The following is a 24,641-nucleotide window of genomic DNA, read 5'->3' as shown; positions in this document are numbered from 1 at the left end:
TGAGTATATTTTATTATATAGTTTAGTTTCTTGATTATTTAATAAATAATTGTAAGTTCCCATGTTTCTGGAAACATTTGCCAATAATAAACTGTTCAGTTGAGGCTTAAATTTACCTTGAAAATATACCCATCCGTACATCCATCAGTTATCAAAGCCATTAAATCAATTCAGGATACTCCGCTTTTACAAATAAAAATTCATTTGAATTATTGACTTGGCTGGGAAAATTACAAAATCATAACATTTATTAGTCTTTTACATAATGTTTTATCACATATTTCTGTGAAAATAATAATGTACATGTATATTGCATTTTAATGGTAAGTGTAAAATTACTTCAAACTATACTTTTCTGTAAAGAGTAATTTTTGTTTTATTTTTTTTTTTTATTGTATTATGTTTGTAAATTTGTACAACAATCTGAAATTGTGAAGGGGAAAAGCTTTATAAAATATAAATTGAGCCAAATTAAATACATCCATTTTATAATTTCACTTTTTTCCAAGAAAAGAACGCACTGAAAATAGGTTCTCTTGAAACTCACCTAGCAACGAACTCAAAAATACTGAAACAAGTCTATTGATTAAGCTGAAAATCTTTTGTGTGCATCTTTTTTTTTGATAGTTTTATTGCTCTTCCTTCAGAGTATTGTGTCTGTCTCTTACCTCTCTAGCATATAAAATCTCCCCACTGTGTTACCACTGCTGTTCATTTCTGCTTTCAGCAGCTTCCTAAAAGGCTCTGTAGTGACCATTCACCACAGTAGACTGGAATACCATGCAGAGGTCTGCCTACTAGCAAAAAGAAAAGAATCCAACATAATGAAGCAGTTACAATGTTAGCAATATCAGTGTACAGTATACAAGTGATGTACTAGTGCCAAGGGACTACTATTTAGTGTCTGTACTGAATGGTAAATTTTAAATTTAACAAATTTATATTAGATTTATCCAAGTCTAAAATTTATCCTATGTCCCAGTTTCATTTGTTAGAATGTAAAAAAAAAAATATCTGGCGATCATGGTGGTGAAGTGGTTAGCATTGCTGCATCAACAATCCTTCACCTTGGTTCTCAATCATGATTTCTATGGGTTTTTTCGAAACATTACAGTTTTCCTCAGACACCCTCAAAGACACACATAGTGGGCTGTTTGGTGATACTGAGTTGTCAACATTTGGATCTGTACATAAGTAGGTTCTGCAATGGAACAGACTCTGAACCCCCACAATCTAAACTGTATTAAGTGATTTTACTATGTTATGTAAAAACTTAAGGTTATAAATAGTTAATGGGAAGTTATTAATGGAAGTGTAAACAACAAAGCTTAGTGACATTTGAAACTGCAACAGAATATTAAAATTTGTTAATGGAAGATAATGTAGTGCAGCCTGATTATTGGTTATATGAGTACTTTAGTTGGCATACATTTAAATTTATACTGAATTATAATTTATTTTTTTTTAACCACTGTGGTTGGTATTAGTGTCACACAGCTCCATATTTTTTGCGTCATAAAATGGCGTTGACAGTATGTTTTTGGTTGGTATTAGTTCCACACAGCTCCATATTTCTTGCGTCATAAAATGGCATTGACAGTATGTTTACACATTCTCAAAGCATGTGCATGTTCTTTTGGGGTATTCCTAATTTATCCCACAAAAATTCTCCTGCTCACATAAATACAAATGTGTGAGGTAGTAAATATACTGATGCTAAAAGTGATTCTGTACTCTACAGAATCATGATGAATGTTTACATTTTTACTCATGTTGTATTTTGGCTTATAATTTACTGAATAATGATGGCAGTGTTGCTTATGTGTTGTCTGTCTTCTGAAGTTAGCACTTAGGTATTTTCTCATATGTAAAGCTATACAGCTGAAAGAGGTTCTCATGTTTCTGACATGACGTTATATCATTCATATAGATCTGAAAACAATCTTCTAATGCATGTACTTTTTTTTAAGTAAATTCCTGTAAGTGTACACTGAATCCTTCAGTGTCCCACCGGAATACTCTCCTGACATGCAATTTTTGATTTTAAAAGGTACACATTTTGGTTTGCACAAGTACTTTATGCTCTAAGCATACTCTAATTTAAAGATGTTTAATAAATTTTTTTCACATGCTTGAGCAAGAACAATTAGCCAGAAGCAAAATACCAGTGCAGTGTTTTTCAACCTTTGTCCTGCTGAGTTTATTGTAAATGAGCTGATTCACTTCCTGAATAATTCCATCAATTAAAAACAACAATTTGCTTGAATCAAGTATAGCGATCCTGTAGAGAAAAACTGCACAGAAACCATGGAAGTGCACTTAAGAACATTGCCTAATGCTGTAATTAAGGAACTGGAAAGCCAGCTGATAGAATATTGTTTGCTTGAAAGTATAATTGAGCTAATTTGGTGCTTTTACCTCTTTTGGTCAAAAAAAGTGGGCTTAGAATGTTACTAATAGTAATGTGTTTTCAGTTTGCTCTTAAAGCTTGAACTGGTTTAGTGTGCTGGACATAATGAGCTTTATTTTTGAATGATTTTTTAGTGTAATTTTCTCACTAGAATAGACAACTATTTGTTTTTTTGTTAAAATCACTGCACAATTACTGAACAGAAAAGAGTTAATTGTAACATGAAGACAAAGATGACTTGTTGCTGAAGGCTGATGCTTAAATGCTTATAATGCAAAATTGTGTCTCACCCTGAAGAAAGATGCTATTTAAAAATATATAAAATTGCATTTTAGTTTAATTTTTTAAATTTTTTTTATAGATATTGTTTCTATATGTGTTCTCTGGTAGAGTTTTAACTTGCATTTGTGGAGGCTTTGATGAACTGAGTTAACAGGCAACAGAAGTGTTTCAGAAGTGTTCCTGGGCCCTTGCAGTCATATCCGATACAGGATCATGTTTGTTTTTAATTCAGTGCCACCTAAGGGCCCAAAGATCGTGACCATCCAATACTGGTTTTTGGCCTTGTCCCTTGCATACATAGTTTCTGCAGAAATCTCTAAATCTTTTAATGATATTATGTACCGTAAATGATGTAATCCCCAAATTCTTTGAAATTTTATGTAGAGAAACGTTATTCTTAAATTGTTGCAGTATTTGCTTGTGTAATTTTTTTTTTTCTTTTTTTAATATTGCATAACTTTTCTAGTCTTTTGTTGCCTCCATTTGTCTGTTGCTCACATCAAATTCAAAAGGAGCATATTTTTTTACAAAATAACATTTCTCAGTTTCAACATTTGCTAAGTTGACTTCGTTCAATTTTGAATTAAATATGGGCTTAAATGATTTGCAAATCATTGTACAGTATTCCGTTTTTTTGGGTTTTTTTTTTTTTGACATTTTACACAGAGTCCCAAATTTTTATAAATGTGGTTGTATAGGAACCATGCTAATATGCTATATAATAAACAGTATTACCTATAAGGTTAGACAATGGTGACAACTAAGAAAAAAATGAAACTAAAAAGCAGAAGCCCCTGTCTCTTAAATAGAGGTGTACAAAAGTCTTGTAATCATTGGTTTGATTGTGGGTGTCACAAACAAATAAAAATGTGGAATAGCAACAGGTTACTGCTGTTGTGAACGTGGTGAGCTCTACCAGCCTCACCATAACAGAAGTCACATGATGGATGCAAAGAAACTCTCCTGTCACCAGCAAATCATGAGTGAAGCAGGAGGCAGAAAAAGCACATATATGCTCTCCAAGTTATATATGACATTGAGCAGTCTGGGGATACAGAGGTGGCAGATATGACAGCTGCAGAGGAATCAGGTTAAAATAAACATAAATGATGCCATTCAATAACCACACTGGTGCAGATACAAAAAAAAATGATCAAAGCCATCCAAGAAGTGGGCCAGAAGCTCAGGGTAATTTAAAGAAATATCGGACACATTAAAAGAACATGTTAAAAAATACAGTATACCTGGCACATTTGTTCATTTCACAAATGTCCTCACTTTGCCTTATAGCAGGAAGGACAGCCCCTCAGTAGGAAGATAGGGAGGAGGGTCATCTGACTCCATATCAGTGAGTTCAGGGTGAGAGAGACTAGTGGTGTTCCAAGTTATATTGTGCAAACATAATACTGCACACCTTCATTGGCTAGTAGAACAGTATTTCACCTGACACATACAGACAGCACCACTTGCATTTAAGAGTCCTAAGGTGCACTCTGCAACTGAACACATAAGAACATGCCCGGCATTAGTGTAAACATCCCCCATCTGAGCTATAACCTGGAACATATAGTGACATGATTGCTAATACAATGAATAATATTGCTCATAAAATCACAAAACTGAGGGCTCAGCCAGTCACCTAACAGACACGCCAGGCATTATGTACAGCACCACCAACAAGTCATCGTCCAACACTATTTTGCCTCAAAATGAAAGAATCATGTGTCCACCCAGGCTACAGAGCGACCAAATTTGTTAGTTTCAACTTGGCATCATAGATGACTTATACATTAATTGAATGAAACTGCTTACAATTGACAAAGGCAGTTTCACTGTCATTAGTTGCCCCTTGCCCCTTTTTGTAATATGAGTATGGTCAATTGATCTGATTATGTTAGAGAAACCCAGACATTGCTGCAAATTGTATTTTTATGTTCACCTGTACGTCCACATCATGTGGAAACTGTAGCACCTCATTAGTTGATTTATGACTTCTCACACAATGGCCATGATGGAGCTTAGGTTCGGCTGACATATTCCTTACCTATTGGCCAGTTTCACTAGTAGGTGCCTGTTGCTATAAAGCAAACTGTTGCTAAACCCTGAATAAGAACCAGGAGAGCCCGTCTTTGTTCCTTGCAGTTTGTCTTTCTAACAAAAGGCCCAATTTAGCACAAATTTGTAAGAGAATGGCTCTTAGTAGTCCAGATCAACTCATAAGTCAGTCATTATCATGGACAGGAAAATCCAAGTGGTCCCTAAAAGCTTGTTCCCTTTGTATATGGCCATTTGCATAGTCTTCAAACATTGGCAAAAATAACCATATTGCATCAAACTATTAGGCTTTTAATAGGTTGTAAAGCATGAGATTTATAGCTTTACATATACAGAGAATGAAGCATGTCTGTGTTTTTACATAATCCGATCATTGGCAACAAGTAAATGCTTGGGTTTCTAATAATGTGAAGTGACAACAGATACTGTAGCCAATATAAAGAGACTAAAAATAAACAAAAAAGTTCTTTAGTGCACATACAGAGAATTGGCCGTCTTAAAAGGGAAATAAAATAGAGTTTATCCATTATATATATTTATTATTATTATTATTATATTCACATTTGTGAATTTCCCCTTGGGATTAATAAAGTATCTATCTATTTGTCACATCAAGGCACATTATAATAATAACTTGAAGATAAGAATTATACTCATGAGTCATAATTTAGCTGGTCTGGTCGCATTTCCCAACTGTAGCGGACGACCGAGTCCCCCTTATTGTGGAAGGACAGTTTCTCCCCTGGACTGACAGAGGGCAGCCTCCATGGTTTAGAGTGGGGCCATGGGTTATGAGCCACAGACAGAGGGCATGTGGATATTTGCAGGGCCCTATTTGGCAGCACTTCCACCACTCCCGGAACTGCTGTTAGAAAAAAAGCTCCTTGGGCACTTGGTGTCCTTCTGGGTGCCCTATAAAAAGGGGCCAGTCGCCAGGAGTCAATGGCCTAAGTCGGGAAGAAGTGGACAAAGTTCTTGAGGAAGAGTGGACTTTGTTGTGCTCTGTGAGCATTGTGTGCTGGACTATGTAAATACACTGTGTGCAGTGTGACAAAATCATATTCTGCCTGTCTGTTTTAGGGATAGAGCAGCTGGGCATCACACTACTTAATGAAGAATGTCATCATTTGCCAGTTTCTTTGAGAAGGTGCATATGCATGGGTCACATTTGCCATAAATATAGCCAAATTCTCCTATCAATTTTTTGTTCATAAATCCCAAAATTAGCGTGGGAAGTTGCACACATATGTTTCAAACCTCAATAAAAATTAGGTTGTTGGTATTTGTTGATTTTTTTCTTTTGACCTTGGTTCATTTTGATCATGATCTTATCACCTGGTTTATTTAAGGCTAATGGTCAACATAAAAAAAATTAAAAGATAATTCCCATCAGCTTTAGTTAATGATATTTTGATTTTGTATATTGGTAGGCTTCCCAAACTTTACCTCAGGATTTCAGCATTTTATAGCATTTAGAGCTCTTTATCCTAGAATCAACCAATTAGACAAAGACATGTTCTTAAAGATATGTAATTCCTATTTTTTTTAAAGAGTTCCATGAATTTTTCTAGAGATGCTTCAGCTTTGTAGTAAAAAAATATTTGTTTTCAGTTAACATAATTATATAGCAAGCTAAGTACATTTAGTGTGTAAAATAAATAAATTATTAACACTTATGCTTACAGATCCCAGCAATACATAAATTATTAACTGTAACACTCTGGGTACCCTACTTTCAACCCAGATCTTTTAGACATGCTAATCACATTAAATGCAGACTGTAAATTTGCCCTATATGAATGAGTGTTGGTGGAGCATGAATGTGTTTATCCTGAAGTGGAGTGGCAGACCATTCATGTTTGGTGTCGTCTTTGTGCTTGATACTCACAGGATAGGATCTGACTCTTCATGTCCCTTAATCTTAAGAGAGAATTTTTAAGCAAGACAGTTTAGAACATTCAGTATATATAGTATGATCTCATGATCTTGAAATATTGTCATAGTATTATTTTAGAAAAAATTAGGTCAGTAATAGAAGAATATAATAGCCAACATTTACAGTCAAACTGATATTTTTTTAAGATTTTTATAGAGGACCTTAAAGTTGATTCGTATATATGTGTAGGGTGAAGTAAAAGTAAATTCCCAGAGTTGTCATTAAATCACAATTTAACTTGTTTGGGGGGGGTATAACTTATGGCAAACTACTATAATTGACAATTGCAAAAAATAAGATACCTTTATGTAAGTAAAATAAGGAATCATAGTTTTTTCTTTATCAATTTTTTAATTATTTATTTAATTTGAAATAGGTTCTTTTTACATTAACCAAATTTATAAATATATACACATTTGTATTATCTGTACTAGACAATGTTTAAAATGTGTGTTGTGGTATAAAGTCTAAAATGGGAATGAATAAATAGCCTTTAAACTCAATTTTATTTTTAATCTACTACTGACATCTTTTAAAAATTATTTGTAAGGTTTTTACAACTTGTATTTTTTTCTTTTTTAACAAAATTTGTTTAATAAAAACTATGTATCCAACTACCGTATAAAATACTTTTGTTTCTATGATTTTTTTTTATGCACTAACTGAAACAGGATCTCAGTGGAGTTGACTAATGACTCTGTCAGTCGTATATCCTGGTCCCTGTCATCAGGCTAGCTTATTTGCTTCTTAGGTTCATTGCATTTTTCCTACTGTATGTAGTAACTACATGTCCTAGTAAAGTCATCCATGACCTTTCTGTTATAACAAGAAAAGAATTCATTAAACAGCTCATGGATTATTCTCTAAACAGTATTAGCTTGGAGTAAGCATTCTCAGTAATACAGTCTGTGTTCATTTAAATATATTTGGATAAGATTTGCTTTTTAGAAAGATTAATATACATATATAAGAGTACTATTGCAACTTTATTTTTATTATTTGAAAGATGTGCATTAATTAAATAATGCCATTTATTTTTTTTCTTACAAAGATAAACAAATGAATTATATTTCATTATTTTTAAGCAAATTCTGTTTTTTGTAGAAGATGAGGGCTGCTTTTGAAAGAGGTAGATTGTATCTTTTGACAGGTCCAGCCATATCATTGTCCTAATTTATTGCAAAGTTGTTTTAACTAATGCATAGTTGTATGGTTATTTTATGCATACGTTGCTGGTAACAGTACAATTGTCCACAATGTTGTAAAATTTATGTAATAATTGAAAACTACTCTTAAGTAAAGGCATTGCAATTACTTTGATTTACTTTGGCCAACAAAAACTATATTAATTAGTAAAACAAAATCAGAAGAAATTGCTGATTAATTACAATTTGGAAGCTTTTAACAGTACAACCTGTTTAAAAATGATTACACAGATAGATATACCCTGTTTACACTGATAGATGAAAATATAAAATTCAACTTACATATTTTAAGCTGTACATCTGTCAGCTCATGCTTGCTTTTTTTAATGACATAAAGGAGGGGCATTCAAGCCTATTTCAAACAGTTAATGTCAATGTTTTAAAGATCTGCAGGGCCTCTTTCACCATTTTTTCAAGCAGACTCTTTTTTAATGAGAGGCAGTTCAGAACGACTTGATCATTGAAAGGTTGTTCCAATTTTACCTTTTACTTAATATAAAGGTTTTCACAAACCTGCATTTTTATATCATTCTGTTTATCTTAGTTAACAGCTGAATAATCTATTAAATATCCACTTTACATATTTAAAAATATATTTTTAGTATTCATGAATTTCAGAGAGGTTGGCCGTGATTCATTATTAAACCTTGTTGCCATTAATTCTGGGTGTAGGTGTATGTAGGTTTTACATTTTAAGGGCCTCTCCCACAAATAAGCAGAATGTGGAACCACCACACAATATGCTGCTCTGTAAAGCTCAGTTGACCACACATACCATAATAAAGCAGATTAGTGCCAGACATTGAACAAGGAGAAAAGATGATGAATTACCAAAGTTTCATTATAGAAATCCTTAATACCAAAAATAGTTTATAAAAAATTATAAGAATGTGGTCCATACATACTCTAGAATACCAAATAAGATACAGTTCCATATCTAAAAAAGGGCTGATCAAAAAAAAAGGTAGTCAAAAAACAGAAAGTAAAAGTTTAAAAATCTGAATTAGCATAAGCTGACCTAATTCGGGGTGTTGATAAGAAATTAAATGATTTAATTCTTGAGGTAAAGGTACATAATAAACAAGAAGGCTTATGTCTGATATTTGAAATATTAAAATGTGTGGTTTGGTTTAAATTTTAAAGTCAAAATATTATCAATTGTTTTAGAAATTTTCACCCTCTGTAGATAGAGCTCCACAGAGGGCTAGATCCCCAATAAAGGATTGAAAAATGAAAAATAACATCATATTCAAAATCACTGACCTTGAAATCATCTAAAACAGCACCCAACATGCTTATGTTGGAAATCTGTCATTTTAACCTTCGTGGAGTGACTCTTAGAAGGCCACTGGGGTATAATCAAATACCAAAAATACTATCATATTCATAATAAGCACCTAGAAATAGTATAAAATGACACCCCATGTGCCTATTTTACCAATCCCCATTTTTCAAAAGTTTGTGAAAAGGGGTTAGATTGACCCCACATATCCCATAAGGGAGTGAATGCATGGCATTAGGTGATGTGGGATGCACAACTCTAAGTCATTCTGATCATATTTGCTGAGGACAGCTATTTGTTTACTCTTTATCATAAGAGTGTAATTTCCTGTCCAAAATATGGTCAATTGACCTAAAAGTGAGGTTTTTCTATATCTTGTAGGCTAAAAATAAAGGAGAACCCCAAAAAGTTTGATGTATTGCAATAACTAGACATCAAGATGAGTCAAACTGTATGTCATGTGTTGGAGTTTTCTCATAACACGAAGTCAGGAGACATCAGACAAAATAAAAGAAAAAAACTGAACTGATTTCAAAGCATTCAGAAGTAATTGTTATGAGCACAAAAACACTAAAACCAAGAAAACATAAACCTCTACCGAAGGGAAGGGTTTTTCAAAGAAGTGAGACACACAACAAAAGTAAAAATGTTATCAAAGCTCTAATAATTAATTCCCGTGGTCTTTCATCATATAGCTGCTGTTCAGGGAGAATGGAATAGCAACATACATGGATCAGATGGACCAGCAGCAATAAGTAGGCATAATAAATGCTTAGCAGCAGGGTCCAAGCCAGTTCTTGACACCCATTGCATTTCCTACCCTTCATCTTCCTAGATGATTCTGCTCCTCATTTCCTCCAGTTTCTTGTGCGTCTTGATCTGAGATTTGCAGAACCAGATATGGAGACAGATGAGGTTAACCACAGGGTCCTGGCAAAGTATGCTATACGGTGACTAGTTGAGAACCAGTCATCGTGACTTGACTTTGACATATCAAATGAGAAGGATTCAACAAAGGAGGTGTTGCAGGGCACCAAATCCCTCATGAATTCGAGATTTACCACTGATCTGGTATCTAAGTGACAGCTCTTTATCAGAGCACACTAGAATTCAGAGGTGGGCAATCATTTTATGATAAATTAATTTGTTGCTTAGTTAGATACATGGTAGCATCCATTGTAGTAGGTACAATTAAAAAGTAATGACCATTAACAAATATAAAAAATAGTATTTTTAGGCATTATAGTACAGGAGCAATAGTATAGGTTTGATATAAGATATAGGGCAATGCAACACTGTGATAAAGGCCATTAATCTAGATGTATATGCATAAACTGCCAAAACATAATTGTCTAGTTAAAATGTTGAAAACAGAAGGTAATGAAGACCCTAAGCCATGAAATAAAATGTTGTTTTATTTTTTTAAGAATGCCAGCACATATGTTTGATATTCTAGTTTAGTCTTGTTCATTTTTATGTAGGTCTTGCAAGACTTGTGATGCAGTTCACCTTATTTTAATTTATAGATGCAATGAAAGCTGTAATGCCCTGTACATTTTGCATTTTGCCTCCTGAATACTCAAGAAACTCATTTGCATACCTCCTTTCACGTATGATATTGTACCAGAAGCCAGGATGTGTATAAAAACCGTAATCATGTGGGATTTTAAGAGGTTTCATATGGATCTATGCCTAAACATAAAAATAACATTTTATTGTACAGTTTGAAAAAGTGGTAGTTGCAAATGATCTAGTGTTAGCTATGCTGAGATTAACTCGGTTATTTTAGTAGCCACTCTACTTTTATTTGTCTTTTATCAGATTGATGATAAGGCATCTTTTTGATGTTTTCTTTGCTAAATTTAAAATTAGGAATTAAAGGTGTAATTGCATCTTTTGTTTTACAGAAATGTACTGTATGATAATATTGTATAAAGCTTCGACATTGATAACACAAGCAGTTATTCATAATTAAGTGTGTAGTTTATAGTAGATTTTACACTGAAACCTTTTACTACAGTATAGTTATATAGTATAGTTATTTTTTACAAAGCATAATTGGAATGCAATAATCTGTTTCATTTTGTATTTTTATCAATGCAGTGAGGCTCTGCTTGTTTTACTAATCACTTGACCCACATATGTAGTCAATGGAAGATTTTTTTTGGCAATTTATTTTTATATTTTTTAATGCAAATATAATCAGGCCAAAGTCATGATTCCACTTTTCTGTATACACCTTTTTGCCTGAGAATAACCCATGCCAGTGAGGCAAACTGCGATCAAAAATGTTGTTTTTAAATGTTCATTTTGTAGTAATGCACACTTAGTTTCCAGTCCAGTATAATGTTAAAGACAGAAAGGTATAATAATCTCATACAGTACTTGAATATCAGTATCCTGAATCGTAATCTCAGTGTTCTTTTGATCAGTAGTCCAGCATGTTAGCAAGCCTTGCTTATTTGATGTGTTTGCTTTAAACGTCACAACCAAACAATACAGGACAGCAAGGTCCTTGTGTTTGACCCTGCTGCCCATAAATGTAGGACCCAGGGTTCAAATCAAAACACTGTCTCTCTTGAATTTCCCCTTTCTCTATGTCCTCTTGGGTTTCCTCAGAATGCTCTGTCTTCCCCTCAAATTCCAAAGGTGTGAATATTAGTTTGTTTTGATGGCTCTAAATTGAGCCAGAGTGACTGTGCCTGACTAATTCCCAATATAGAATTTACTTCTGCTTTGTACTGAGATGCATCAACCCCTAAGCTAGTGGGCTCAGAAATCATACATAAGAAAAGATAATAACACATTTGTACAAGGTTTTATTTGTCCAACCCACACAGAATTACCAAATCCTGGTTTTTGAGTTTATCTATATGTCTTGTCATGTTTCTCTGTACTCTCTTTGGAATGGTGTCAGGAGGATGTCAATTCTTCTTCTTTGCACTAGAGTAATCTCAGGAGTTAGTGTGGTGTGCTTTAAAATCATTTGCATATATATTTGACCTTGGCACAAAGGCATGATGGTAGACAACTTGTAATAGTTATATATCTCACCTTTTAATTCCCTTGTCATCAAGTGTTTATTGCAGCCTTGGAACAAATTCAAATGAGTATGGAACATAGCAAACCATACTGGAATATGTATGAAGTTACAAGTACTCACAGCATTCACATATACATTGGTACATACATTTATCCATCCTTTGTGGACTTCCTAAAATTGTGTTTTGCAGTACAAGTCTATTAAGGGCAAAATGGTGCCTGGGATGACTTATTTTTGCATGGCTTACTCACATGCAATCCCCCAAGCAAACAAATTGGACTGGTTTACATTTGCCAGTGAACCCTACTGCATTATTTGGAACTATGAGAGATAAAGAATGGTGATTTGAGTAAAATGTTTCTCAAAATGTTTTGAGAAAATCAATGCAGACACAAGAGAATAAAACACCAAGTCTACACAGAAGGCAGTCTAGCCAGGAATCATACTGGGATCCATACAGGGTGAGGCAGCACTGTACTAGTGGGTGTATGACTACTTTTCATACATGTTAAAGAGAATTGAATGCTCATATTTGTTTATTTATTAGTTTTCACATTTGCGGGATGTTTTATAATGCAAAGCACAAAAAGAAATACCTTGATTATGACTGAAAGAATGTTCATAAATAGTTCCAATCAGGAGGATATACAATGTTTAAAATATGATGTATACTTAGACCCTTATGTACAGTCTCTCATGCAAAACAAATTTGGAGTCACTAGTTAACCTAACAATTACAGAAAAACAGAATACACAAAGGAAATCCTCATGAACACAGGGAAAAAATGCAAACTTCATAGAGCTACTGAATGTGTACAGAGTTCTTTGGAAGCAGTAGCACACTACCGTATTGTTCTTCTGCAAATAAACTAAATGTCAGTATACTTTAATATACTGTATTTAATACTGTATACATGAACATATGCAAAACATATTGATATTTATATTAGACCAGCTGTGTTACCAGGCTTCTCTTGGGAAATTTCTTAAGACTGTGGGTCTCAGGTATATTGCCGTTGGTTAATCAGGTGTATTAAAAGTAGTATGTAACTAAGTTTTTTTTTTTTACCAATTGCTAATATAATTGGCAGATAGCATGTGTAGTGGTTAAGGCTTTGGACATAGGATTTCAAACTGAGGTTATGGGTTCAAGTTGCTACTGACATTGTGTGGCCATGAGCATGGCACTTCACCTGCCTGTGCTCCAATTGGAGAGGCAAATGATATGTAACCAGTTATATCTCAAATGTTGTAAGTTGTCTTGGATAAAGGTGTCTTTCAGATTGTAAGTAATAATAATATTATTAGGTCACTGGAGCTGCATACTCTTGAACATGCTACATACAATTGCAAATGAGTGAAACGCTCATGCATTAGATCAGTGTGTTTTTTTTTCTAGTCACTTGGCTTTTGCATTGTTTTTGAATTGAAACAGTTAATCTATACTACTAAAAGGGAAAGCCCTCACTGACTGACTGACTGACTGACTGACTGACTGACTGACTGACTGACTCACTCACTCACTCACTCACTCACTCACTCATCACTAATTCTCCAACTTCCCAATAGACACGCTGCCACTAAATATTCGCGGGTGAAGGATTGTGCTTATGCAAACGAAGATGAGATGGTCAGGGATAGACTACTGTTTGGCACAAACTCAGCGAAAGTGCGAGAGAAACTTTTAAGTGCCAGGTCTTAGCTAACATTAAGTAAAGCCGTGGACATCGCAAGATCGCACGAGAGAGCACAAGCACAGCTGAGAACCTTCGATGCATGTACTCCGAGTGGCTCACGTGAACTGACTTTGCAGGACTGGGAAAGGTAAACCCGTGCATGCAGTGTTTGATGTCTCAGACAAAGAGTAAGAAGAGCTGCTTATTGATGCAGTAGGACAGGAACAACCCTCTGACGCTGAACAAGCCTTTGTAGAGATATCAATAGGAAAGCAAGGTGTAAAGCTTAAGTTTAAATTACGTTGATAGACTCGCTGCCGCTAAATATTCGTTGGCAAATCCACAACTTAATACCGGGAATGCCTGTTAAACATCTTAGATTCACCAATACTGATTTGGGTAGTGATCAATTCGATAAATGAAACCTGTTATCTTTACAACGGTTGACAACGAAGATGAGATGGTCAGGGATAGACGAGACAAACACGGAATGTAACTTGAACACAACACATCCTCCAAATACGAAACTGATTGAAAGAAATAATGATAATCAAATCCTTGATGACAGCAACACTCATAACAGTCACAAAACAAAGTGATTGACAATCATGTTACGTTATTTTTAAAATGTTTCCTTTTCTTTTTCATAACTTCTTTAACACACTACTTCTCCGCTGCGATAATAATGTGAAATTTGAGTATATATTATTATAATTGTTAGATATTTATGATTTTCACTTGTTTATGTAGTTTACCCAAGTTTTCTTTTGTGTTTTTCATAACTTGCATGGCCAAGCTTGTATTTTTTGTTTTTGCCATAGCCATAGACAGACAATAAAGTGTTAACATTAAATCATGTTTTACTTTAACTCATTACAAATATCAGAAACATGTACACACTGCTTATTCAGGTGGCCAATACACTGAAATGAATGTTTTTACTTTTGAAGTTGTTTTGTCTAGTGCTTCAAGTGGAAAATAATTACTACCGGTTTTGAGTGCTTCTTAACACTAGTTATATCTTGAATGATAGGGCACTTGTTTTGTTATGCTTGCACCTTTTGTGAAAGTATTTATAGATTGTTGTAAACACAGAATACACATGAAATGGTGTGGTATTCCAAATAATGATATATTATTTACCCTATACAACTCCAGGCAGCTCACACGCAGGTAAACAGACTTGAGCTGAGTGAACTTTCTGCCCTTTCTGAGTTGGTGGGGGGATGATATAGCAGGCTGCTTGCTGTTTGTGCTTATCGACATATTTACAACACAAAAGATGCTGACAGAGAGGTGTGAAGGCATTTAAAGGGGGCCGGGATTACAAGTTTTTTTTGTAGGTGTTTTATCTTGGTAGAGTAATATATATATTGCTCTACTTTCCCCTATTGTATTATTAATATGTAGCCTTAGAATGCCTAATCTCACAGACTTACCACTGTATATAACTTATCCCCACCTTCCCTTCTATATCTATAACCTCAGGCAATTAGATGTAGCAAAAAGACAAGCAGGAGTTAAGTTACACATAAAATAATGTATTACTGATAATATTCATAAATAATAACAAAATGCAAAGTACATTTGAGTACAGTATTGGCAAACATTCAACCTGATAAAATGGTGATGTGTAACTCAGGTGGCACACAGACTTGTAGTTACTTAAAATGTCTCTAGTTAAGACATCATTGGTGCTCAGCTTTCTTCAGAACAGGCCTTAAGCCTGTCTCAATATGGCTGAAGCTGTGCTCTTCATTGTGCTGTTCTTGTCAGCTGTTCTTGTCAACTGGTCTTCATCAGTTGTTAACAAGAGAAAGATACTTCTACATCATCACAGGTTAGCAAGAGATGCTTCTTTCAGATGTTAGCAAGAGACAGATACTTCTACATCATCACAGGTTAGCAAGAGAGAAAGAATGTGGCTGAGCAAGCAAATTTATAGGTTTTCTGTCCAACCTCTACAGCCAATAGAACATCATGGTTCTTAAAGGCCTCTGAGACAAGCCGATTCCAAACAGCCATATCTCAGACCAATGGGGGGAAATAGTACATCTTAACACCTGCAACCCACGTCCCCAAGACCATATGTTAAACTGAGATGAGAGAAAGACTTTAGCAAAGAAACACTTGCCAAACTGGTTTAAGACACATCCCCCAAATCCTGTCGTAAAATTACAAATAGACTCAGTCATTAAATGGGTTGAATACGAATGCCTCTCACCAAAGTAACACTAAATTACATTGCTTTGGCTAAATTATAAATGAAGACATACTAAACATTTATCAAGTTATATGCAAAATCTTACATCACAACAGTAGGCTTTGGTAATTCTAGTGTTAAATGATCAGGCTTCCTCTTCAAAGTTCACAGATGTGAATGGATATGTAAAGAATTTTGGAAAGCTAAGGGAATGGGGCATTCCCATTCAAAGTACACAATTCTGGAGGTCGGGTTTGGAGGTTCCCCTTTCAAAGTCCATAGATGTGAAAGCATATTACAAGGAGTAGTTAATGGGGGTCATTTAAATTTAAACTTACTCTGTTAAGCAAATAAGCCATTTAAACTTACAATCTGAGGACATCACTTCCGCCTGTACTTGTCTATACCACCCATATTGCTTCTGGCAAAGCAATACTTACACTTACAGCCACAGTGCCTGGCATCCTCATTTGAACTATATAGCACTATATAGTTAACTATTGAGCTTTTCATCTTCCTTGAGCTTTGCCAAACTTACTTTTTATATTTCACAGTACACACCAAATGTATCCACTCTCTTTTTTCCTGCCCAGGACAAACCACCCCTTCTTCAATTATTCATCCACCCTATTGGCTGGTGCTAATATTTGTGTGGCCTATTTTTTGCTTCTGCTCCATTCTTTATTTGCATAAAGCCACCTCTAAGCGCAACACACAGCATATATGCTAGCATAATATTAATACATTTTGAGAAATGAAAAAAAAAATAGTGACAGAAATCATGGGTTGGCTAATTTTCTTTTTTCTATAATGTCACAAAACTTCCTTCAAATCACTCAAAGCATTTTTTCAGATTTTAGAGTATTTAGTTTTTCAGTCATTGGTGGTTTTACCCTAAATATTTATATATCAAAATGTCCTTTCTTTTGGATACCTACTGACCAAGATGGCCATCCTGCCAAAGTCAGCTTTTTATCTAAACGGGAAATGGTGTTTTTGTTGCTGAGTGAGTAAATTATTCAGTCAGTCAGTTTTGCATGATATATATGTATAGATGTATTTTTTCATGTTTTCTTTCATGAAGAATTGTTGGGGCTTTTTTATGTGCTTTTGCTTTTTTCAAAATATTTTATCTTTGTTCTTAGTGAAGTTTGCCTATAATGTAATAAGTAGTTTATCAGGCCGTACTTAGCAGGTGTTTGAACTAATTATCTACACAGTGAAGTATTTCCCACAAGACTCATGCAGCTACCCTAACTGTTGCAAGGGGATGCTGCTTGTAATGCAAGTTGTAGAACATTGAATCTGGGGGCAACCAGCAAGGATTTTGCTGAGGGTACAGTTTTTGGCCTTGCCCAAAGAGTGACTTGACTGTGCTGTACACAGTAAAGACTGAAACAAGGTTGTGGTTTCCATTTTGCCCAACAAGCATCTTGATTGTGTAGCATGTGGCAAAGACTAAGCAAGGTTTTTTTGGGTTTGAAAAGCTGTTCAGTTTTTTTGTGGGGACATGGAATAAACTTCATTTATGCAAAACAACAATAAACATACTTGTTTATTGAAAAGGTTGGTTTGGTTTTGCCATTTTTGAACCCAGAATTAAGCTTTAAGAATACTAGCACCTTGCAACTCAAGAAAAGACAATTTACTTGCTTTATTGAACAGAATAACACATGTCAACTGTGCTGACACAGTTGTATAGGTTTATATATCCATCAAGCATTTAAATCGATTGTTTAAAACAGAGGTAAAAGAGTTTACCACTAGGACACTGAAGTAATGGCTACTAAAAACAGGGTTTTGCAGTCATATGTGAATAATAAATTAAAAATTAGTCATTTCAAGCAGTGATAGCCATTTGCAACATTAGTGATGTCCTGACTATATTTTAAAATGAGCTTAATAATATCTTGATTAAAAAAGTATCAGTTTCTGGGTGATTCCAAACATTTAAACGCTAGCGTATATCGCTTCCAGAAGAAGCTTGGAGTTACTGTTTAGTATAATTGCAGTATCAGCAAAACTATGGAATATTTCTGACAACAGTGCATTTTTTTCAGCTTTGTGTGTAATTAAACATTTTTATTTATTTTTTATGCTTCACAAAGGAGTAAACATTTATTTTCTCAATGTTTTATTGCTTTCAAGTCTTGTGTTATGTTTAAGCATTAAACACTTTTTGTTTATCTTACTATTTACTGCCAGGTAATATGCTTATTTCTAGCTGCAGTAATTACTCATATTTCTATAATTTAAAATAAGATTACTTTCAATATGTTCATTTTAATTTGTTGCTTTATTACTATATATAAGACCTCCTGGCATGATTAAACATCATGACTTTGCTGACTTTTTCTGTTTATTAATCTACCAAGGAGTATTTGAATTCAGTATTAAACAAGCCTGGAGGATTAGTTGCTGCTAAGTAATTAAGTATGTACAGATTGCAATATTAAAAAAGTTAAAATAGGCTCCGTCTCCCACCATCCTGTGTTGGAATAAGTGGGTTACTAAAATGGATGAATTGATATATGAAAGAATTTTAATATACATCTTACCCTAGCATTTACATTATTAATATATCTTTTATTTATGCTGTTTATAAATTTGTAAAAACTTGGAAAACATTTTAAAATGTCCATTTTCTGTTGTCATTATTCAGGTAAAAATAAACAGGATTATTAAATAATAACAATTATTAACATTTTCAATGTTTTTTACTTTACAGATTGAAAATACAGTAGCATTTTTATTTTCACATTATGCTGTACATGAAAGCCTGCCTTAAATATGCTGATATTATGTTTTTTAGAATCATAAAACATTATTTTATAAAACGTTAGTTTTCATTATATACACAGCTTAATAGTCATTTACAGTCTGTTCTATATGTACTAGGTATTTAACCTATAAAACAGTACTGCAGAAAAATAGAATTGTGCTTTATGGAAACAGTGCTAATTATATTAATCATTTTAATAAGATCGTATTGCATTTTTACTGCATTTTGCCTTTTTAACTATTAAACACTGTTTTGTAAAATTCTGTACCAGAAAAACATCAGCAGACATTTTCAGGAAAGCATGTACTGTACATCTGCCTGTATGGAATCTCCTGTTTCATAATCTTGCTCTTGAATGTTTATGCTGATTGGCTTTTAGGTAAAATACTCCCAGTGAAATTTTGGCTTCTTCCTTTACCTTTTTCCATTGGCGCATTCAGACTTTATGACATTTTGGTTAGGGTCATTTAATTATGATTGAAATTAATCTACCTATTAGTTAGCAATTCAGTTTGCAACTGCTAAATAATTTTTATGTTGAAAAGCAAAAATTTCAGTGATTAAAGTAAAAACCTTAAACCCATTGGGTCTATTCATGAAACTTGTGTACATTTATGAACACATTTGTCCAGATGGTCCTATTAAAGCCTCAAACCATATGTAGAAAGATTTGATCGTAACCACCTACAAAGATTGATAAATTCCAATTAAACTTAAAGGCCAATCAATTTACATTATTAGTCAATTAACAGATTTGCACCCTATTAATGCCCAGTTACTACAATATAAGAAAGTGGTGAACAATATTAATAGAAAGAAAGGGTTTTATTTTTAGTTTTAAATATAATTTTTATTAAACAATAACAATCAATAGAAAAAGCATCAAAACATCGAAAAAGAAAACATCTTACATCACATGTGACCATGTACTATGCCATAGTTTCATATATAGTAATTAATTCACAATAGGAAAACACAATCCTGATTAACAATTTCACAAACTGCATTTGTTAAACACAATTGTTTTATAAAAGTCTGCAAATTGTGGGTCATTTTATAAAAAGTGTAATCTAAAAAAATCTCATTTTTATTTGTGCCCTAAAAACCCCACCAAGTCGAACTCTCTTATCACTCTTAATCTTTTACTTCCTTGTGACATAAATGGCAAGCTTAGCCTGGCCCAAGAAAAACTTTGCTAACCTAATAACCTTAACCTAATAAAAGGTGTTGTCATATATGAACCTGTTTAGTACACGGAAACTTTGATCAGGGTGAGTGACATGCCCTAACACCTCTTTCAGACCAGTAGCACTCTAGAAAAAAATGTTGTACTCAGTACAAAGCAAGGCTACTGGCCTCCAGTTCTTAATATTATACAGATGAGTTTAGTTTGGAATGAGGGCAAAATAGCCCTTCTACTCAGGGGGAGCAAACATTTATCCAAACACTCTCGAAGAAAAGCAAGCAGGTCCGGACCCATAAACTCCCAAAACAATAAATTTCTACAGTAAGCCCATCAATATCTGGGGCTTTTCTGGTATTTTAACTTGCCATTGTCCATGAGAATTCCTCAAGGTTAAGCCCTCCCTGTAAAATTGTTAACTCTTCCTCTGACCCCATACCGCAGCCTATTAATAAAACTCTGACAAGCAATATGCCATTCCTTCGGCTCAGTTGAAAAAAGATTAGAATAAAAAATCAATAGGAAATAGCACTGATTTGAGAAAAGCTTCTCAATTCACTTCCAGAGGGATCAGGTAAACAATGGATCATTCTCCTTTGGCCCTGACCAAAACCGCCTTGGACTTCGTAATCAGTCAGTTGTGCAAGGGTAGCCTTTTTTCATTTTCAACATTCCCGGGTGCTCAGTGCCCCTAAAGGAAACAAACTCCTGCTGGAGTGCTGCTAACTCTTTATCTGGTGCTTTCATAGAATCATTCAAGCTCCATGTGACATTCAGTGTGTAACATCATGGCCAAAAGTTTTGAGAATGACACAAGTATTGGTTTTCACAAAGTTTGCTGCTTCAGTGTTTTTAGATGTTTTTGTCACAATGTTTCTCTGGTATACTGAAGTATAATTACAAGCATTTCATATGTTTCAAAGGCTTTTATTGACAATTACATTAAGTTTATGCAAAGGGTCAATATTTGCAGTGTTGGCCCTTCTTTTTCAAGACTTCTGCAATTCGTCCTGGCATGCTGTCAATCAACTTCTGGCCCAAACCCTAACTGATGGCAGCCCATTTTTGCACAATCAATGCTTGGAGTTTGTCAGCATTTGTGGGTTTTTGCTTGTCCACCCACCTCTTGAGGATTGACCACATGTTCTCAATAAGATTAATGTCTTGGGAGTTTCCCGGCCATGGACCCAAAATTTCAATGTTGGTTTGTTCCCCAAGCGACTTAGTCATCCCTTTTGCTTTATGGCACGCCATCATGCTGGAAAAGTCATTGCTCATCAGCAAATTGTTCCTGAATAGTTGGGAGAAGTTGCTTTCGGAGAACATTGTGGTACCATTCATTATTCATGGCTCGGGATCGGGGCACCACCAGTGCAGAGCTTGCTCAGGAATGGCAGCAGGCAGGTGTGAATGCATCTGCACACACAGTGAGGTGAAGACTTTTGGAGGATTGCCTGGTGTCAAGAAGGGCAACAAAGAAGCAACTTCTCTCCAAGAAAAATACCAGGGACAGACTGATAGTCTGTAAAAGGTACAGGGATTGGACTGCTGAGGACTGGGGTAAAGTCTTTCTCTCTGATTAATCCCCTTTCCGAATGTTTGGGGCATCTTTTTTTCGGAGAAGAAAAGGTGAGCGCTACCATCAGTCCTTTGTCATGCCAACAATAAAGCATCCTGAGACCATTCATGTGTGGGGTTGCCTCTCAGCCATGGGAGTGGGCTCACTCACAATTTTTCCTAAGGATACAGCCATGAATAAAGAATGGTACCAAAACATCCTCCGAGAGCAACTTCTCCCAACCATACAAGAACAGTTTGGTGATGAACTATACCTTTTCCAGCATCATGGAGCACTGTGTCATAAGGCAAAATTGATAACTAAGTGGCTCAAAGAACAAAACATCGAAATTTTGGGTCCATTGACAGGAAACTCCCCAGACCTTAATCCCATTGAGAACTTGTGGTCAAATCCTCAAGAGGCAGGTGAACAAACAAAAACCCACAAAATCTGACAAACTCTAAGCATTAATTATGCAAAAATGGGCTACCATCAGTCAGGATTTGTCCCAGAAGTTGACTGACAGCATGCCAGGGTGAATTGCAGAGGTCTTGAAAAAGAAGAGCCAACACTGCAGATATTGACTCTTTTACAAAACTTAATGTAATTGTCAATAAAATCCTTTGAAACATATGAAATGCTTGTAAGTATACTTCATTATACCATAGAATCATCTGACAAAAAGATCTAGAAACACTGAAGCAGCAGACTTTGTGAAAACCAATACTTGTGTCATTCTTAAAACTATTTAAACATAATTATTTAAAACAGAGCTAAGAGAGTTTACCATTAAGGCAGTGGATTAATGGCTGCTAAAAACAGGGTTTTGTAGTCATACATGAATGATAAATAAAAAAAACAGTCATTTCAAGCAGTGATAGCCATTTACAACAGTAGTGATGACTAAATTTTAAAATCCTGCCATGCCACTGTGTCCAAATGTATTTAAAACAATTTTTAAAATGGAAGTATCTGGGAGAAAACTGGCTAAAATGATGATCAAACATATAAAACCAATCAAGCCTAGTGAGGGAAAGATTATCACCTCGCACCTGTGCCCACGTGTACTGCCTGTCGCCCCCATTCTGAGCTCTGCACACATGCATCAGCTCATATCACTTTTAAAAGAAAAAGTGTTAATAGAACTGTAAAATAACACCTATCATGTAGCACAAATTAATTTAAAAGAGGACACATCAATTAGGCGTATTCTTTTAAATTATGATCTTAAATATGTTGCCATGGATCTTTCATTGTGAGGTTCCCTGGAGTTGCAGTATTAGAGAGGCTAGAAAAAGCGCTAAATGCTCTATGAGAAGCATAACAGGTGTTTTAGTTTGATTCAGTTCAGATGGATAAAAAATGGCTAACAGTGAATAAGTCCAAATGCCACATGGGCAGTATTTTGCTGTCAGATCTATGTTCTTCATGTGTTTTAATCAGTTTACATTTAATTTGCATTAAACTTTTAAAAAATACCTAAAAAATACTGTTTTTTCTAATAAAATGTACAACGTGCTTTATCCAGCTTATTGGCAAAATACTTTGAAGTAGTAAAATTATCCTAGTAGTACTTAACTGCAGAACATTAAGAATTCATAATAAAGTATTTATAATTTTAAATACTGTGAAAATGAAAGCCCTTTGTTACTGCTGAATATACAGTAATTCCAGTATTACAAAATATTATAATGAATATTAACTTCAAATCAAGATTCTCAGTGCTTGTTGTATCCACTTTCCAGCCTGCAGACATGTACAATGTCGATGCTGCAGAGACTGACATAAACATCGAACCCTGGCTACAAGGACATTTGTTCCTGGAAGACAGCAGAGGAAGCAGGACTGATCTCAAGACTTGATCCACATTTTTGTGCACAGTGAGACTGCCATTAATAACCACTAGATGACTCTGAGATTGTTAGTAGAAGTGTCCCACCCCACATTGCTACAACCTTGCCAGTAATCACTTAGTCTGATGCTAAGGGAAAATAACATTCATATAAAACTCAGTTTCTCTCCAGCATCATCTGTCATCTCATTCCCAATGCATTCCCTTTCTCATGGGGCAAATGAACAAAAGAAAGATTTTGAGAAGATCACGCTTCATTGCAGATGTGGAATTGTTCTTGTTTTGTGATATGGGTAAAATCACAGATCACCTGTGCTTGAGAAATCTGAAGACAACTGGCCATCTACTACAAATATGTGTGCAAACCTGATTTTCTGGCATCATAATGCATTCCAAAGGAGACAGAGATAGTTTTACTGGTCCTGCTGGTCAGTGGTTATATTTTGTTATCTATACCTGATGCTGTTACAGAATGACTTTTGGCCATCTGAGCCTACTACTTGGCTGAAATATTGGGCTTTGTCAAATGGTGCATTGTGATGAGTGCCTTTAATCTTTACAGGTCCATGCATTCTACAAACAACATATTTGTTTTGCATGTGCTGACTCAACTGTAATTAAAACACAAAAAGAAAATAACATCATGATATATGGCATATTTTCTGTATATTATGGTAGGAAAAGCCTGTAGTGTGTCTGTAAAGGCTGGTTTGAAAATATGTAGAATAAAAAGATCTTAAACATTGGTGTTGCATTTTTTTTTAAGCTTTCAAGTATAAATATAATCATTAAATAAAGAAAATTAAAAACGGCTTGCTGTGTTTTTAATATGCTGAATGCCTTCAAGACTTAATGGGCACAGATTTGACAATATTATGGTCTTTATATTACACAAAACCACATAGCAGCACTAGAGTAAGCCAAGAGAGAAATTCTGGGACTACGAGGAATGAGCTATGAAGAGAGATTGAAGGATTTGAACATCTTCAATTTAGGCAATTAGAGAGTAAGAGGTGGGATTGAAGGTATGAAGGGAGATAGTCCAGTGGATCCAAGCTGTTACTTAAACTAAATTCTTTAGCAAGAACATGAGAACACAGATAAAAATGTGTTTAACGCAAATTTTGTAAAAAAAATCATAGAGACATGGAATAAATAAATTAGGTAAATTAGG

The 24,641-nt window shown here is 34.7% G+C and overlaps 1 protein-coding gene across 3 annotated transcripts in view; it reads left to right on the top strand.

Moving 5' to 3' along the window:
* tafa5a (TAFA chemokine like family member 5a) overlaps positions 1-24,641 on the top strand; it is a 735,510-nt gene that overhangs the window by 695,339 nt on the left and 15,530 nt on the right. For 2 of the 3 annotated variants that reach the window (XM_039761073.1, XM_039761074.1), the window contains exon 4: positions 23,361-24,273. The exons of the other annotated variant lie outside the window; for it this stretch is intronic. In XM_039761073.1, the coding sequence (XP_039617007.1) occupies positions 23,361-23,477 (117 nt within the window). In that variant the 3' untranslated portion in view covers positions 23,478-24,273. Of the gene's footprint in view, positions 1-23,360; positions 24,274-24,641 lie in introns of those variants that run through there. 3 annotated transcript variants of the gene reach the window in all.

This window comes from Polypterus senegalus, chromosome 8, assembly GCF_016835505.1.
Source record: "Polypterus senegalus isolate Bchr_013 chromosome 8, ASM1683550v1, whole genome shotgun sequence".
NCBI classification, from domain to species: Eukaryota; Metazoa; Chordata; class Cladistia; order Polypteriformes; family Polypteridae; genus Polypterus; species Polypterus senegalus.
The sequence above is the reverse complement of the archived record's forward strand: the minus strand, read 5'-3'. Positions and strand labels throughout refer to the sequence as shown.